Genomic DNA, 18,629 nt, shown 5'->3' with positions numbered 1-18,629 from the left:
GTTAAACTGGCTAGCTGATTTAGTCAGTTAATTTATCACCACCACTAGATGAGCTTAATAGGGACTGGTGTTCAAATTCATAAAAAAATGAGTGTTCATATTCATATTAGTGGCCTGTGTGCAGCTGGGATAACAAGGCAGAGGGTACCTGAGGGAGCTAGTTTAGCAAGGTTAGGTCTTTCAAGCGGCGCAGAACAGCGCACAGCCCGGCCAATAGCTCTCTTGTGTGACATGCAGTCCCCTTGTGTAACATACGGTCAATATAGCGCTAAATATGGGTGGAAGAAGGGTTTAGAATTGCTGTATTTTTCCTCCCTCCTCTCACTGGTAATCCACTTAAGTTCTCCACCTATCCTACTAGTCTAAACTTTATGTAGATTCAGCCTCCTGAATTTGGCAACCCGAGGTAGCTTCGTGTCTGGGGAGGGCTGGGTGGGTCAGACTACTCTCTGTGATGTTTTGAAATTGGACTGCTGGAGCCTTTTACACGCTTGCTCTCATTTCCTACAGAATGTACCTTTAACAGCAGGCTAATTTTCATTTTATTTTTAAAATGCTGGGCCGCAAATGGGTCACGGGCCGTAGTTTAGACACCCCTGTATTTAACCTTCTCACACATGACCATCCTGGTGTTGTACAGTAGGCACCACCATGCCAGCTGGTGCTTGCGGCTATATTATTATTATAAGTAGTAGTAGTAGTAGTAGTAAAAGTAGTAAAGCTTTAAAGGATCACATGTGTCTTGGTAGTGTTGTACAGTGTAGTACAGTAGAGTGTTCAGGTCCGGGTGGGTGGGGTTTAGAGGTGGGCGGGCTGTACTGGGAGAGGGGGCGGGGTCAGTTTAACACGTCTGATCGTGTTAGAAAATCTCTGCTCTTTCGTCACCCTCTCCCCCGCTCTGCTCGGCTGCTCGTCCTCCTCCGTGTTGCCGTATCCCATTTTAAAAGCTTTATCGGGGACAACATGGCTGCAGCGGCGGGACGCTACTACAGCGAGGGCGGCAGAGCGACTAAACGACAGAAGACAGACAGCGACGGCATGGCGACGGTGAGCATACACTGTAAAACAGACCTGTTTCTTATTTTTAAAACCACCAGGAACTCCCAAAAAAGGGCGAGAAGCGCGTTTGCGGTCTGCTAACAATGGCCAGCTAGCTAAGCTAATTTCTTAGCATGTTAGCTTGGCGACTTCGTGCTCAGCGCTGCGGCGCAGCCTTTCCTCTTTGATTCGCGCAGTTAGCTGGGTAACTAAATATATTTTAATTTTATTCCTGTACTAAACTGGGTTCAGTAGGAGGACCGGGCGGTTTAATAGCTGAAAAGTTGATTAGAACGAAGTGGAATTTGCCGTTTATGTTAGCTAGCTGTTCATTCGAGTTTTATTTGAATTCCCCGTTCCACCTTAAACGCGGCAGCGGTTACGTTCGCTGCTTCTCCGTTTTAAGGTGGAAAGGAGAATTCGAATAGCCAGTTTCGCCTCTCGAGCTAACCTTATCAAATCAATGGCCATTGTTTCGTCCGTACAAAGCCACGCTGTACAGTATCAGGTAATTTCAAAACACATATTTTAAACGAATGTAGTTTATAGATAATGGGTTTGTTCAGAAAATCGCCTTTTAAATGTGAACGTGCCGTTTAATGTTGTATTAAACGTTTAGAAAATCGTCAGTAATCTTCCTCGAGCGAGACTGAGGGTCGTTCACACTGTCCTCGTTTTTTTGGTCGAACTGTAAAAGGATAGTCCTTTTTCGTTTTTTCCCCCTTTTGCAATAAATCACTATAGTTTATGTTTTAAGGTCCAGTCTACGAAGACAAACCATGGTAAATCTGTTGGCACAAAAATGATCTATGCAAAATTCATGCAAAAACGAAACAATACGAAGTAGTTGGGTTACATTACTGTAGTGCAGATTATATCTCTGTTCTGTACTACGTGCATTCTTATTTTTTTCCTTTGCCAAGCCAATATTAGTATCAGTGTAACGTTTCTTAATTTATTTTTCTGACCGTTTGAGCCTAAATGCAAACATAAAAAATTGGATGGGAAAAAAAGTTTTTTTTAATGCTGTGCAGTGTACAAAGGAATAAGAACATAGAAATAAATGTTCATCCATTTTTCCTATTTTAGTTTTTTCATCTCTGCCCCTCACAATCATAATTTCAGGAAAAAAAATATTTTATTTTCTGATTTTTTAATTGCAAATAGCAAGTTGATTTATACCATCAGATTTGTGCTAAAAGATACAAAAATAGACTCATCTGAAAATTGCAGATTCAACTTTTCATTTTCTTGAATTTCTGTTTAACTCTTAAACTTGATAATTGAATCCAAAAATATTGGATGAAAACCTATTTCTTTTTATTTTAAATTTAGCTTGGTGCAGTCAGAAAATGAAACTGTTAAACATTACACTGACCTAGTATTTTTAGTGGTAGAAACTTTGTGTTTACTCTTCCTTTCTGTATCCTAAATTTGCTGCACTTCACTCAAAAAATTGCAATCTGTAATGAAACTGTTGATCTGTTTTCTTTAAGCAATATTTATATTTACACACATGCAATATGCTTAGATGGTGTATTGTCTTACAATTTGTTAAAATATTGTCTTTTATAAGTTATACACTGCTCATATTTAAACATGCACAGATGGATTACTTCAACAAAGACATTTGCATTTAGTAGAGGGGTATGGGTGTAAAGTGTGAATGCCTGTGTAGTTTAACATGTACAATACACTATAAAGCAGATCAATGAGTAATAAAGTAAAAGAAGCTTACTGTAAGAAGCTAAAATTTACTGCAGTGTAGGGTTTATTTGGAAGAAACATATTGCTGTATTAAATTACTTTTGGTGGCGGGTGTGTGGTGGATCAATGTGAAATGCAGGCACATCAGTGTAGGGTATAGTTGGGGATCAGGAACAATAGACTTTTGGTTTATGGTAATGTTTGCTGTAGATACTCTAAGTTATATTGACCAAACAGCTAGGGGAAATTGTTCTCATGGCTAAGGGATACTTTTTAACTGTGACCATTTGCTTTACAGGTTGCGCTTTTTAGTAGTTTATCTCATCTGAGACATTTACATTCTGTGGGGGAAATGGGGTGTGAATGTTGGAGCACAAAAGCCATCATTCCCTTCCCCCAATTTCTTTGATTTTAAGCAGTCATTCAGTAGTGCATAGTAATTAGTAAGTTTGATTGGTTTCTGCACGCACTTTTCAATTGTCTGAACATCAGCCCACTGTCTTCGTCTTATGCATGTAATGTAATTCATAGTTGTCAAGTCTAGAAAGAGCAGTATATCTGATTCTGTGCATATTTTCAGTCCTGCAAACAGAACATAGGTTAAAGGGTAAAGAAAGGAAATAAGCCTTTTGCTCAACATATGGTAAGGAGAGACAGCTTAATTTTTGTGACCCTAGCAGTTAGGGGTGGGAATCGTTTACTATCTCACGATTCGATTCGATTCCGATTTTGGGGGCCACGATTCGATTCAAAATCGATTTTTGATTCAAAACGATTTGAATTATAAAAATTTCTGCTTCTGGCTTATGAATCTTATTGAAAAAAAACCCTCCATAATATACACTGGTCCTGGAGCAGGTAATGTGTTACAAAAACAATAAAATGTGCAGGAATGTGGGTCCTCAGTGACAGAGGAATCACTGGGATATCACAATGACGTTAATGAACAATAAATAAATAATAAATAACACTGCTTTATTACCAGGCTACTAGCGGTGGTGTGTAGGTGACGCTGCTGGGCTGATGTGATGATAGCAGTGGAGCGCTAAAGTTCAGGAGCAGCTGCTGATTAACTAGTTAATTTAAGGTCGTTGTATTTCTTCAGAAAGGGGGCAGGAGGTGGAGAAATTAATTCATATGGTCCATTCCTTAATTCCTCTGTGATGAGGAGCTGAAATTAGCTCTGATTAGCTTATTGTATTTTTCCGTTCCGCCTTAAATGCTGCAGCCCGCTGCCACCTGTAGCGTTATTTAAGGTGGAACTGGAAAGTTAGCTAGTTAGCTAGCTAACAGTTACTGAAACTAACTACTAGCGATCTTTTTTATGCTTGTTATGAAGCATTCTGCCATAAAACATTGAAACTACACGTTAATCTAATGTAATATAGTGCTTGTTCTGCCATCTTACCGGTGATTCTCAAACACCTACGCTCTGTGTGTGTCTGGAAGATCTCCGTTTGAAAGGACAAGCGCTATCCCCAGGGTTGCCAGGTCCAACAAAAATACCCAGCCCAAAATCAGTCTAAAACCCGCCCCTCAGAATCGATTTTGGGACATTTTAAATCGATTCTGAATCGTAGTAAATGAGAATCAAGATTCTTATGTGAATCGATTTTTTGGCACACCTCTACTAGCAGTACCCTTTAGGAAATTTCTAAACTTTACTTTCATCAGATTTTTTGATTGTGTAAAAGCTTTTCAAAAGCTTACTGTGTAATACACATTGTACTACTTTGTGCATGAAACAGTGACTGTTGGTACACATACCAGACCGCAGAAGCCCTATTCTGAGTATATTGTGGGTACATGTGCAGTACAGAACTACAAAACAGCTCTGTGCATTGATCAGAGACTGGTATGTGATGCACAACATGATCTAGTGCCTATGACTGTATATCTGATTCTGTAGACAAGCCTGTATGTAATTTTCCCTAATTATTTAAAGAAACACGGTATAAAAACACACATTCTTTTATCCAATCAGAACCATGGAACCTGAAGACAGACTGTGTAACATCTAGTGGTCGGGGTATAAAACAATATAGAATTGAACTACTGTCTGACACTAGTCTTTGCAACTATTAATAAAAATATACTAGGAATGCAGGTTTACAAAACATAATGCTCTGATATAGTAAAATTTCCATCCATATGCTTCAATAGGATACATGAATTTTTCTGTACAGTGAGTGTCTATTTGGGTTTAGTACATTAAATTTACCCTGTTCATTTCCATTTCTATATTGCATGCTAATTTGCTCCCTGCATTGTTTGCAATGTTGGTGTTTAGGAGGGGTACGACGACCCCCATAAGACCCTGCCATCTCTGGTGGTGCATATAAGGGGGCTGATTGATGGCATCACTGAATCTGACCTGGTGGAGGCACTAAGAGAGTTTGGGACCATCAGGTAAAAACAGTTTACCTATTTTGACAAATGGCTGTTTGTTGCTAACAAGAAAGGGGATTAGCCAAAAAATTACTAATGTTTCAGCATGGGTGTTCAGCAGAATTGAACACCAGGTGAATCAGAAGATTTATTTATTTTTTTTTAATCTTCAGAAAGCTCATTTAAGGATGCACCCACCACATTATCATAAATAAAAACTGATATATCCTGTGCTTTATTTTCTATAGTGTATGTCCTCTTCTAATTTTATAGGCAAGTCTGTGAAATACTGTTGTCAGCTATTTAATCGTTTGTTTTTCTGTCTATCTGTGTAGCTATGTTGTGCTAATGCCAAACAAGCGCCAGGCTCTGGTTGAGTATGAGGACATGAGCGGCTCCTGTAACGCAGTGACGTACGCTAACGATAACCAAGTGTACATCGCTGGTCGACCCTGCTACATCAACTACTCTACCAGCCAAAAGATCTCACGGCCTGGAGATTCAGGCGATGCACCCAGTGTCAACAACATCCTGCTGTTCACCATTATGAACCCAATCTACCCCATCACCACGGTAACACCTTTAGAAAATGTGTCTTTCTCGTGTAGTGATTAACAGAGAACAGTTCTGCCTTTTTTTTTCTAAAGAAATCGCTTAATTTATTTTATATGCAGTTTAAGTTTTTAATGTAATACAAGTAATTTTAAGCGTTTAATTGTTTTAAATTTTCACTTTTCAGTGATTTTTGATCTTTACTAAGCAAAAACATTGTATGCAATCATCTGTTGAACAAACCAATCTTATTTAATCTAAATGATAAATACTCTTCTGCATTCTGTAGAATGTAACAAATACAGTAGATGAATTGTGCATTTAAGCTCTCTAGAGGATTTTAACTTATAATGCGTCCACACTCAGTAATTTTGTGATGTGCATACATTCTTTGACTTGTTCAGCCTTCCTATGACTGTTATCTTCATCGCATCTGGTTAAACTGCATCCTGTTTTTTTACACCTCAACTCAAAGTGCTGGCAGTCGCCATGGCAACACGGCTCTGCCAGCTGTTGTGAATGGAGAAGTGCTTGGTGATCTGAGCTAAGCTGGTCCTTTCCTTTCTGCAGGATGTGCTGTACACCATCTGCAACAACTGCGGCCCTGTGCAAAGGATTGTGATCTTTAGGAAGAACGGTGTTCAGGCCATGGTTGAATATCCTTTACAAGTGTTCTTACAAGTCTTCTACTCACCTTTAGTCTGTTATGTTATTATAGATGGCCTATGTTCACGCAGTGAACAGAATAAATTTTCTTTCCAAATTCTTTGTGTTCAAAGTTGCACAAGTTCTTATCTGGCTGCTTCAGAATAAGTCACAATGCTGCATATTGAATATGTTTAGATTGACTTCAATACCGTATATGAAGGTGTCTAATCGGAACTGAAAACATCTGAATCAATGTTTTTCAAACAACTCTCATCACAAAGTTTGAAATTGGGCCTCATTTACATTTGATCTTTTTGTGTGATTGCTTAGTAACAATAGCAGCTGTGACCAGTATAGATGGCAACCCAATCAATCACCCACGCTAACCTACTTAGTTACCATTCATCATTCTTATACTGAATCAAGTTGAGGGTTATGCCCTAAATTGTTAAAGTGAACACTTAGAAATTATAGTGAAATATCCTAATCCTAATATAGTAGCTGTTTCTCTTCATCTTGGTCTGTGAATCCTTGACTCCTGCTCACGTTTGACTCTGTCCAGAGTGCTCAGAGAGCAAAAGCATCTCTAAATGGAGCAGACATCTACTCGGGTTGCTGCACTCTCAAAATTGAGTATGCTAAGGTTAGTAAGCAGTTTTTTTTTCTTTTCAGTTCTGTACGGGAAACTTGCACAACCATGTGGTGCAGAAGCAACTGTTACTGTGTTGCTGCATTTTTTCTGTGCAACATGGGTGGCATATGCACCCTTATACATTTCTATATGTGTTTACACTGTTGCACATTTTAACTTAAGTGTGTTTGTGTAGCTATTATTCTTTATATTAATATAAGGGCCAGTATGTACATTGATTTTATTTGAATGTATTATCCAGGAGTATTATTATTATAAAAAAAAATTGCACAGTCCCAGAGTGACTCTAGAACATTCCTACTATAACTTTTATAACTTCAATTTATTCTTTCATCTTACTACAGCCAACTCGTCTCAATGTGTTCAAGAATGACCAGGACACTTGGGACTACACAAATCCTACTCTGAGTGGCCAAGGTAACTTTCATTCAGTCCCACAGACGCGCGCACTTACACTGTCTTCCTGATCAGGTTTGGGGATACCCATGTGGGCACGCCTCCTGTAGTAAAAATCCTGTGGAAGTCATGTATACGTAGCAATACAAGTCATTCCACAGGATTTTCACTTTTGTGATGCGGCTGTTTTTTTTCTAACAACCACATACATGCATACACACGCACACAAAAGGCGCACACACACTCATTTAAGAACAGCCCTTGTCACAAAACAGTCACAAAAACTGGTGAGGTTTAATGTTGCACATACACTTTCCCTTCTTATAGGTGTTCCTTTTTATATCCTCTCACGGCACATTGCATGTCACCTGATTCGTGCCGAACACACAAGCATGTGTCGCGTATGCACCCTCGGCTCACTCGTGAATCAGCGTAGTTAATGGGTTGACTGGCACTTTTTCACAGTCACACAGCATGCCCCTGCACTGACATCACACAACATGGTGGAGAGTTCATTGAATAGTGTTTATCAAATAGTGGAACAAGGAAAGCGTCTTAGCTTTTAGCTACAAGCTTAGCTTATCCCTGCTAAGTTTGATTGTATGGCATTTACAGTCCTGTGTTTATTAGGGATGCATAGAAATGAATTGGGCCTGAAACCAAGGAACATTCGTCTGAAAGCCAAATACAAAACTTTTGTTTTTGAATATTAAAATAAATTTGCTATTTAATGCAAGTAATACAAGATTTTTTCTCCAGCTGTGTCACGTGAGTAAAATTTACGCAGAGAAAGGTAAATGGAAATGATAAGGCTAAATCTGCTCAAGTACTCCTGTAGCACTTATGTATTTCAGATAGTAGACACAGTAAACTGATACAGACCATGATACGTCATTTCATTTCATTTATTTGAGTAGAGTGTAAAATTATTTTAAGTCTACAGTTTTGTTGGCTCCTTGCACAGAATGTTGTGTGAACCTGTCACTGTTGTTGAAAAAAAGTCCTAAAGTTGGACAAAACGCCAACATTTTTGTCTTTGGCTAAATGTTTTTGGTTGCCAAACATTCAGTGCATCCCTAGTATTAATTACAATGTAAAGGTACTGTGCTATACTTTAGCCTAGTTGCGAGTACTACATGCTGCGACTATTGTTGTCTTCACTCAAACACTTCTAAGCCAGTACATGAGAAGCTTGTTATTGGCTGATGAATTGAATTGGGTGAGATAGATTAGGGAAGTCACAGATAGTGTATACAGGGATTGCTAGTCATAAGTGTGTGGTTTGAAGTTAGTGCTCTTTGCTATATAACTGAAAGGTTTTTATAAAACTGGAAAAAGGTCATAGCTTATTAAAGGTCTAAAATAAACCCTGTTTCCTGCAGATGTATTTGGGGGAATCAGGATTTGTTTGTGGTTTAGAGTTTGCTTATTTAAGTTTTGCACTACAAGGCTAAAGTACCATAGATGAGTGTAGCTTAAGTGTAAAATTGAAGAAGCAAACCTAAGGCCACAAAGAATCACATCTTTCTGATTGACTTCACATTAATGATGGTATTTTTTTTATTTTGAGCTCAGTTTTATAAGATAGGGCTGCACTCTATATATAACATGACTTAACTGCAGTTGTGACTTGGACCTTATGACTTGTTCATTGCTCTGTAGACACAATGGAGAAATTGAATGGTGTGTGAGCAGAACTTGCAGTTATACATATAGATTGTATAGATAGTAAATCATTACGTGATATGGCCAGAACTAAAGGTACTGGCTACCAAACATGTTTTAACACATTTGAGCTCTGATTGTGGCAGCGGTCTTCAAACTAGTCTTGGGCCTTTTATTATGGGTGCCTCAGTGCCACCCTGCATGTCATTTTATTTTTTTTCTGGCCAAGACCAGAAATGTGTGCCCTTTGCTAACTAAGGTTGGAGATATGTGCGTTGTTGACTGTGTTTACTTGCGCATTATGACCTGTGCTTCTGCAACACACGCACAAGCTTCGACGCTTGCAAAAATACTAATACTGGTTGCGAAGCAGGCATTCAGCATCTATATAAAGAGCAGTTTTGAACTGTAGAATTTTCTAAGACACAGCGAATAGGCAAGGATGTGAAGGGTTGTGTAAATGCTGCAACTGTGGGCAAAGCGTGGTTGCACTCGATAGACTGTCAACATTAATTTACTTGAGATTACAAGATGTTCTGCTCTCTACTAGAAGGCCCATGAGTTTTAAGTTGAGAACCGCTGGTTTACAATCATAGTTCATTAAAGCACACACCAAATGATTGTTGTTGTCTACTCTGCGGACACTGTCCCAAGCATTTTTATACACTTTAAAGTGTGCGTTTTTCGGCATACCAGTATGCACCGAACATTCTCGTCAAATCTACTCCTCAGACAACATGGAACAAACAGATGGACACCAATCCCACAACATCGCAAACGCTCCAAAGACGTTCATTTTATTACTTACATGGAGCAAACACTTCACTGCAGCTGACATTCTTCGCTAGCATCCTTATCCTCAAGGCTACCTTCCCTTTATTTGATTTTAGCATCATATTTGGGAGATGGCTTTATCTCTTTGGATAACACATTACAGCCAATCACAGAAGATGTTTCCTTCACATCACCACAAGTCAGCCAATCAGCCTGCAGACATGACATTCAAAGACACTCAGAGATTGCGGGAGGACCATACATTTTATTTTCCCCCCTTTTCTCTGCTAATGTCTTGTTTCTTTGGTGCGTGGGCTGCCTTCTGCTCTCATTGCTCCACTCTGATGAGAACATGACAGAACATTCAACAGACACTGCCATTCAAGAGTTCTGCAACATGAGGTCCATGAACAAAGATTGCCACGGTCACATTACAGTGCCAACACACCAAGACTGTTGCATCACACCCAGTACGTGTTTCTAGAGGTTTCTTCACAACATGCCAAACAGATACTACCAGGACAGCGCACATCAAGCCACGATCGTCACTGCACGTTACATCAAGATTGCTCCATTTAAAAAAAATACCTCAAACAAGCATCGTCACAACTACATATGAAGCATATCAAGTCATTGCTCACCACGTGCCAAGATCGTTCAAGCGGGCATTGTCTGTAGACGCGATGAACAGTGATCGTCACATCAACATAGAAGGCAAAGGTTTCACACCATAGCTCTATGGTCATGGTCACGGCCTCACATAACAAATAGCACCACAGACACACCAAGAGCCCAACTGCCACATTGTGAACTTTGAACGTCATCATGAGAACACAAGAACGCTTGAGCTTCACGTCCATCATCACAGTAGCGAAATGCACCAGAGCATCACCAGGACACCACTACGACCAACACTACATTACAGCACATGGAAAGGATCACTGGGGTTACTGTGGAGATACAAGCACCGAAACATGTAGCTAGAACCTCGTCATCCCTCCCTAAGCCCTCTCTCTCTCTGGACTCAGGTGCTTCTGTCTTTTCTTTCTTTCCTTCCTCCATCCCTCCTCTTGCTTCTCCTCCTCACTTTGTTAACTCTGTTTCATTCTGAGCGCGGCGTTTCCTGTTCTGACTGCTGTTACGCCTTCCGTGTGACACAGGTTTGGATTAGCTTGACTGCTGCAGTTGGCATCTGTCCTCAAAATCGCCGCTGTGTCTGCAGCCCCTCTTCAGAACGGTAAGCTTCGTTCATGCCCGGAAACCCTCCTAAAGGCTGCCAGCCACCAAGCACTTGGAAGAATAACTGAAATACAAAGGAAAACGATTGTTTGCTGAAAATGAAACCTTGAGGTTGAGAAGGAAAGGTTTACGGCCCATGCGCCGCACACGATCAAGTGGTTATGCCTTGGATTTCTCATGATTCTACCCACTGTAAGTAAGTGCCGCCGTTCAAATGTCTCACTTGTGATGACCTTTGTACAGGCTGTTGGACCAATGAGAGCCTTTCAGCCCTTTGCAGGTTCAGTTTACAGTATGCAAGTTGTCAGTTTGAGTTGTCTTGGTCACTTTATTTGCAGAAAGTCTTGTTCCCTTTGGCCTTTATGCCTTAAATAAAGAGAATTTATTTTTTACCAACCTAGAATATGCGCACTCATTCTTATTTATTTATTGTTTCCTCATACTCAAATGATTATGCATAAAATGCTAACGTTGTTAACCATTTGGGACCAGAGTACTCTTCGCCAATAGGTATGCACTCTTGTCCTAGCAGAAATGCATTATTGGCAACGTTAGCATTTTTGCTTTATGATTTAATTGAGAATCAGTGTCTTGAATAGATTTATGTTAAAGCTAGGAAAAAATCTTAGTTTAAATTAATTGGTTAGGGAAAAGATTGACCCAGTGCATTTACAGACACTTTGGCAAGGTTGTATCTACATTTTGGTTTGCTACTGGGTCATTGGGCATACAGCGACAACAACCATAAAGTTGATTTGGATCAAAGTCCATTACACTGTTGGTGCCATGACATCTTTTCAGTGCTGTTTTTAAACATACTTTTCAGCCAACCTCACCTCATTAATTTGAAATGGTAGAAGTTTATAAATATATCATATGTAGTTGTCTGCTATCTAGCATATTTTAGAAATGTAGGTTTGAGAACCATTGTTAAAGAACAATATGATCCCCAAACCACTTCTTTACTTTTAACAGAATTCAACCCACATGGTGATCTAGGAAGCTTTACTTAGCTTAATAATGTTGTAGTGAAACAGACTTTAAGATTGCTTTCTATTAGGATTAAAAACAGTACTGAAATGGAGACACACTGCAATAATTGTATTGGCAGGTCATGTATGATGCTTCCTGCTTCTTTGGGCTAGTGAATTCCAGTTAGAATGGGACCACTAGTTCACGAGTTCCCTTTAAAACCTGTTCGTATTCTTGATTTAAAAAAAAGTTTTCATTTTAATAGTTACATTTTAAATTGTTTTAATAAAAAAAATAGATGTAAAACTTTTTTATGAGCAGATTTTGGTTTCTTTTCTTGTTTTCTTTGTTTTTTATGTGTCTGATGTGTGTGTATACCTGTGTCTGTACAGATGCTGATTCAGACGGCAATTGGAACAATTCTCAAGGTGTGTTTGTGTGCGAATGTGTGCGTGCGTGCGTGTGTGCGTTATTGTGTGTTCAAGTGTTGCAAATCGAGTATGTATGTGTGAGACAGATTCCATAAATGTGAGTACAGGTGAACATATCCATTGTTCAGTAGTTACTATAGCCTTAGAAAACTTATAGCAGGGTGCTGTTGTAAGAGATTCCATAGATGTTGCCCCGCCACCATGTAATGTTTACAGCTAACGCAAGTCTTAGGTTCTCCTGCATGCTAGTCACTATTGCACCACACCTCTGCCTGTAGTTTGTGTATCTGATTGGTTCCTATGTGAGCTGCCCTCAAAGCCGATTGGCTTCGCTGTCGTGTTGACCTGTGTGTGTATTCTCTCTGTTAGACCCCAATGCTAACCCAAACAAGCGCCAGAGGCAGCCAGCCCTGCTTGGGGACCACCCACCAGAATATGGTTAGTCGCACACATACATACACACTTGCACCACTCGAACACCTCTATATGGTGTACCTTGCATCTGCAGCGCATGGTCAAGGTGTGCACAGTGTCACAATGCTCTACACTTTTGGTGTTTGCGTTTTTATTTAAGGGCTGTTTTTCCCCCTCTCTCTCTCCCACTGAAAGTAATTCTTTATTAAGCTGTTTGTGTTTGTCATGTTGCGGTCTAATATAAAAGCTTCTTATGTCAGTGTTTTATTTGCATGTGCAGATTAAAAGAGAACACAATACAGGACCTGAGATATTAAATTTAAGGGTGTAATAATTTCAATACAGAGTGTAAATCATAAATCATGTTTTGGTAAACTACTCCTGGGACTACTGTTAGAAATGCCAAAATCTAAGCACCTGAGTGCGGTCTCTCAGAATAGACATGGCTAAGTTTATAGGTATACTTGAATGGCTGGACTTTTTTTTTATATATATATAAAAATGATTTAAGTGGTTCTGTGGAACATTCCTCATTTTTGACGCTTAATTTGTCAATTTAATCAAACTTGACCTATTAAATTTTGCAGATGCCTAGCCATAAGCATGTGTTTCAGACATAGCCTTAAAAAGGCCCTATTTATGTGGTTACTTAATGCATCTTGAGAATCAAGATAACTGGAAAAGGCTAAGCCAGTTAAAATGCTGGTACAAACACCCCAAACACATATTTTTAACTAAAACAAATCTGATTACTCAAACCATCTTGGTCTGAGACCATTTGAGCCATGTTATTGAAATGTACAGATATTTCTCTGATCAAATTTGCATATTTTATCCCACACAGCAGTCGCAGAGATTTGACTACCTAAATGTAAATTCATGTGTATAAATCTTATTAGAATACAATCCAGATGCTAGCCACGTACAGTGACACAGGTGTGAATGGAGTCTTAACTTTTTTAAAGCAATGTAACACTTAATATTAGTCTAGTCTTTTGCCATTATCTCTAATCTCCTCAGGATTAACACTAACCCACCATGTTTTACTGTATAAGTCCATGTAATGATCTTTTTCTTAAACTCCGCCTCCCTCAACTTGCAGGAGGACCTCAGAGTGGCTATGGACATTATGACGACACATACGGCCCCCCTCCCCCTCACTATGAGGGCCGGCGTATGGGGCCTCCACTAGCCCGGGGACGTGGTGGGCCACGCTATGGCGCTCCACAGTACGGTCATGGACCACCTCCGGAATACGCATCTCAGGCAGATTCTCCCGTCATTATGGTGTACGGCCTTGATCCTTACAAGATCAATGCCGACCGCATCTTCAATGTGTTCTGTCTCTATGGCAATGTGGAGAGGGTGAGTGGTAGTGGATATGTGTTGGCCACATACAGTTCATCATTCGTTTGTTAGACTGGTATCACAGTTTGCAGCTTGTCCATCTAAAATTGTATTTGAACAGAATTAGTTTTTCTTAGGGAGGTTGGGCTAAAGTAGTTATTGCTGAAAATCCTTAGTGATTTTAAGCCCATCTGAGTTCACCATGTCTGTCACTTTTATTGACTGTGTTCTCCCGGATCATTTAAAGATTTTGAGACAAATTGACTTCAGATTATATTAAGCCCATGTGCACTGACATGGGTGTAAACATTCCCTCATATCCCTTTAAATTAAACCTAAAATGCTCTATTGTCTCTGTACTGTATTATTTTTTTTCAAGCTCAATAGAAAAGCTCCAAGACCAGTTTCGTAACAAGTTTTCTGTTTCTTTACAGGTGAAGTTCATGAAGAGTAAGCCTGGTGCTGCCATGGTGGAAATGGGAGACTGTTATGCAGTGGAGAGAGCAATCTCTCACCTCAACCACACCATGCTCTTCAACCAGAAGCTCAATATCTGGTACATACAAATTGCTTCAAAATAGCTGTCAATATTAAATATGCTAGTAATAGAGTATAATTTATAATCTACCATGGTTTAGGCTAATCAAGTATATATTTTCTCATTGAAATGGAAAAGTGTTGCAAAAATTTATATTAATGTTCAATATTACCAAGGTTAGATTAACATAACATGTTTAAGCTATTTTTAGCATGTTCTTTTTCAACTCTGCATTTATGAAAGCAGCGCATTTCTGAAACCTTCATTCTGTATCCATTAATAAAGAGCGTATATTTTATTTTATAATCCTTTTAATTGTAATTCAGTCCCAAATATGATTGTAGTACAAACTTCTCTTTTTGTGTTTGTAGTGTTAACATTGTTCTGTGATTGTTTACTTTAACCAAGTTATTGTTCTCTGTTTGTTTAGTGTGTCAAAGCAGCAAGCTATAATCCCAGGCCAGTCATACCAGCTGGAGGATGGCAGCTGCAGCTTTAAGGATTTCCATGGCAGTCGGAACAACCGCTTCACCTCCCCGGAACAGGCAGCCAAGAACCGCATCCAGCGGCCCAGCAACGTGCTGCACTTCTTTAACGGCCAACCGGACAGCTCCACTGAAATCTTCAGCCAGGTATGTATCCAACAACATTAAACAAATTGCTATAAATATACGTGAGTTGAATTATTCTTGGTACTGGTTCTGATACAGAAATGCTTGTTGTTTTTTGCCTGCAGATCAGTGATGAACTAGCAATAAAGCCTCCAACTAATGTCAAACTTTTTACTGGAAAAAGTAAGTGTTTTGTTATCTGTTAAATCAAGAACATTAATTAAAATTTATGGAGAGGTTTATGTACTGTGACAACTCCTTTTCTTTCCATTGTCATTGTGACGGGTCATTTTCATTTCAGTGCAATTCATACAAGGTTATTTTGATTTAGTATAGTATCTTGTGTTGAAAATGTAAATAATAGTCATTGTAGAACAACTTTTTTTTTCCACACACATTAAATTTCCCTTTTGTTCTTTATGTTGTCAATTTAATGATTAATGGACCAGTTAAAATGTTTCAAAATGACTTGCCTGCCAATCATTGAAGCTCCCATTTTGGAGATACAACAGTTTTGCTTGACAGCAAAGCTGTATTAACCTTTTTAAATATTTTCATTTATAGTCCATCATGTTAACACATTTGCACAGTCCTGTGTTACAGATGTTTGGTCTGTGTGGCCTAGTGAAAAACAAACTCACTGAATCTGATTATTTCAGTTCTCTTATGTGGTATTTAAATCTGCTACATATATGATATGTGATGGTGTGAGTTTTAACATGCAGATTGGAATGCATGCAACGTTTAAGTTCCTCTTTAACACTAACTGAACAGAATAGAAATTGGGTGGCAACAGTGAGAGGAGCAGTGGCAAGGTGGTGAGATAAGACACCTCATAAATACTTGGGGTGAGATGTCTGTTCAGACCTAATTAGAAGGCACATCTCTTAACTTTGGCTGTATTTGGTCAATTCATTAGAAAATGACTTAAAATCCCACAGTGTTAAATAAAAAGCTCAAAAAGCAGATGAACCAAATATGTGGCTGCAGACAGTCGATATGCTCTTTACAGAAGGTTTGAATGCATTTTCTGTGATGAAACCCACTTAGCCATTAGAACTCCTTGATGGCACATGCAAAATAGTTTATGCCCATGAACTGTTCAGAGGAATGTCAGAAATGTTGCATTATATGGAGGTGTGAACAGCTTACCAACAGAAGTATGCTTTTGAATGTGTGTATGTTGTGTGCACAAGACTTTATCTTTTTTTTCTTTGATGATAACTGGGTTTTTTTGTTGTGTAAATGTTGGCGGGTCTGTAGGTGAGCGAAGTGCATCTGGACTGTTGGAGTGGGAGTCTGTGAACGATGCAATGGAAGCTCTGTCCATGATGAACCACTATCAGATGAAAAACCCTAGTAAGTGTATCTTGTTTGTATAAGGTTTTTTTATTGTGCCTAATGCTCTTAAATGTAAATGTGCTAATTTTCTTTCTTTTTCTCTCTCTCTTTTCTAGGTGGGCCATACCCATATACCCTTAAATTGTGCTTCTCCACTGCACAGAATGCTAACTGAACATTTAACAACCCTAAACTGACCTTGGCTGACCATTGTTTCCTCACAGGCCACTAGCACAGAGTGCAAGTGCGTCCTCTTTCAGTTCAGACCAGCTGAGGGGTGGATAGCAGATAAATTCCCCTTAAAGATTACTACTTTTTTTTTTGTACAAACAGTGTTGAACTTTTTCATTTACAATATTTTTTATTATTATTCTTATTTACAATTATGTTTTTGTTCTGCCCTGTCATGTTAAAATTTGAAACAAAAGTGATCAAAATTGATTTTGTTCTTTAAATAAACACCATCAGTGTAAACCAGTCAGGAGTATGTGGTTGTGTATGCGTCACCAAATACATTTCTGATGTATAAATCTGTATAAATAGTATTTACTGTTGCAATTTGACCAGATACGAATTGTAAAGTCTCTTGGTAAATTAATATATTTCTTATTTCGTCAGCCTTGCTCCCACGAAGTTAACAAAACGCCTATTATCAGTCAAATCATCCCAGCCCACCACTGAAGAAAAGCACACATTGTTGAACACCACTAAAAAAGGCAAATGTCCAGATTAATATATCTTAACAATGACCCTACTCAAGTTTGTGTTTCATCCAATACAGAGTGTAATATAACTAACTAGAGGGTCGTACCTAAATAATTTGAGCTTGTGAAATGTTCAGATATTTTCATATAAGCCTGCTATATGCTGATTGGCTGTTAGCCCAGCTTTTAGTGTTATAGCAAATATTCCTTCAGCTGCAAATCTTACACAATCACAAAATTTGACTTGTGAATGATTCATCATATTCACACTTTAAGATGCACACAGTGTGATCTCCAAATGCAGACTGAAAATATTTCAGAACTTTTTACAAGCGTACATTTAATGACTGAATTGATTTATGACCCTGATTTATAACTGATCAGTAACATCATTAGCCACTTCCTGTCTCACCTGTTATTCCAGTAATTGACTGCACACTTCAGTTTCATTTCTTTTGTATCGAAATAAGTCGAGTTTAAAAGCTTTAATAAACATGTTTGCAGTACTGAAACATGTGATAGTCTTGTGTATATGATTACATATTTTTAAATAAAATACTAACGTTTATAAACCCTAATTTTGCTCAAAACTATGGTTTATAAACGTCTGACGAACCCAGAACTAATTATAAAGTGGGGTTTTGTCCTCTCTAGAAGTGATCTGGTTATGAGCCAGCTTACTGAAGGTTAAAGTCTTAGCCCTTTACTTCCAGCAACAGCTTCTTTACAGTAACACTTCTCCATGAAGAGCCTGTCCACCTGTTTTATCAGATAAAATAAAAAAAAAACCTTCACACCGCTAGAGGGAGCCCGCAAGTGAGTCCTCAATGTGAGTGTGAAGGGAGCTAATGGCTAAAATTAGCAAAAATACAAATTAAAAATAGTAATTAACTATTTGTTTAGGGTATTCATTTAAATATGAAAAGTAGCAAAAATCAGAGAACATTTACTGTTTCTAACTATTTGTTTATAGTTAGGGTCAGAGCCTGTTTAAAAGGCTTTCAATTTTAAAGCTACTGAAACGTTTTTGTTTTGTTGAGAATATGTGTACATTTATAAACTCTGATTTTGAAATTCTCCATATTAAGACATTTATTTTGGACTCAACATTAGTTTTACAAACAGAACACAATCTCAAATGTACTTTGCTACTGTATCTAGCCATTTCGTATTCCACAACATGCTGGAAACTTTTCTTTGAGATTCTGGTTT

At 38.6% G+C, this 18,629-nt stretch overlaps 1 protein-coding gene across 5 annotated transcripts; it reads left to right on the top strand.

Moving 5' to 3' along the window:
- Nucleotides 1–862: 862 nt before the first annotated feature.
- hnrnpl (heterogeneous nuclear ribonucleoprotein L) lies at nt 863–17,190 on the top strand. Of its 5 annotated transcripts, none has more exons than XM_007260981.3 (14): nt 864–1,047; nt 5,036–5,154; nt 5,469–5,706; nt 6,256–6,341; nt 6,880–6,976; nt 7,330–7,402; nt 12,424–12,459; nt 12,832–12,900; nt 13,979–14,241; nt 14,658–14,779; nt 15,192–15,393; nt 15,498–15,555; nt 16,636–16,731; nt 16,830–17,190. In XM_007260981.3, the coding sequence occupies exons 1-14, from the start codon at nt 964–966 to the stop codon at nt 16,886–16,888; spliced, it is 1,602 nt and encodes a 533-aa protein (XP_007261043.1). In that variant the 5' UTR covers nt 864–963; the 3' UTR covers nt 16,889–17,190. The 5 variants fall into 5 exon arrangements, with proteins under 5 accessions (XP_049322572.1, XP_007261043.1, XP_049322562.1 ...); XM_049466605.1 differs by having other exon boundaries at nt 15,498–15,556; nt 16,625–16,731; XM_049466615.1 differs by lacking the exon at nt 12,832–12,900 and having other exon boundaries at nt 863–1,047; nt 15,498–15,556; nt 16,625–16,731.
- Nucleotides 17,191–18,629: the final 1,439 nt, after the last annotated feature.

Source organism: Astyanax mexicanus, chromosome 1 (genome assembly GCF_023375975.1).
Source record: "Astyanax mexicanus isolate ESR-SI-001 chromosome 1, AstMex3_surface, whole genome shotgun sequence".
NCBI lineage: Eukaryota > Metazoa > Chordata > Actinopteri > Characiformes > Acestrorhamphidae > Astyanax > Astyanax mexicanus.
This window is presented reverse-complemented; position numbering and strand designations above follow the sequence as displayed.

What these genes read in the sequence shown, in the direction of transcription:
- hnrnpl (XM_049466605.1), top strand. Translation starts at nt 964, where the DNA reads ATGGCTGCAGCGGCGGGACGCTACTACAGCGAGGGCGGCAGAGCGACT. An exon ending in CCACTGAAATCTTCAGCCAG is followed by an intron (nt 15,394 to 15,497) that starts GTATGTATCCAA and finishes TTTTGCCTGCAG; the next exon opens with ATCAGTGATGAACTAGCAAT. An exon ending in AAACTTTTTACTGGAAAAAG is followed by an intron (nt 15,557 to 16,624) that starts TAAGTGTTTTGT and finishes TGTAAATGTTGG; the next exon opens with CGGGTCTGTAGGTGAGCGAA.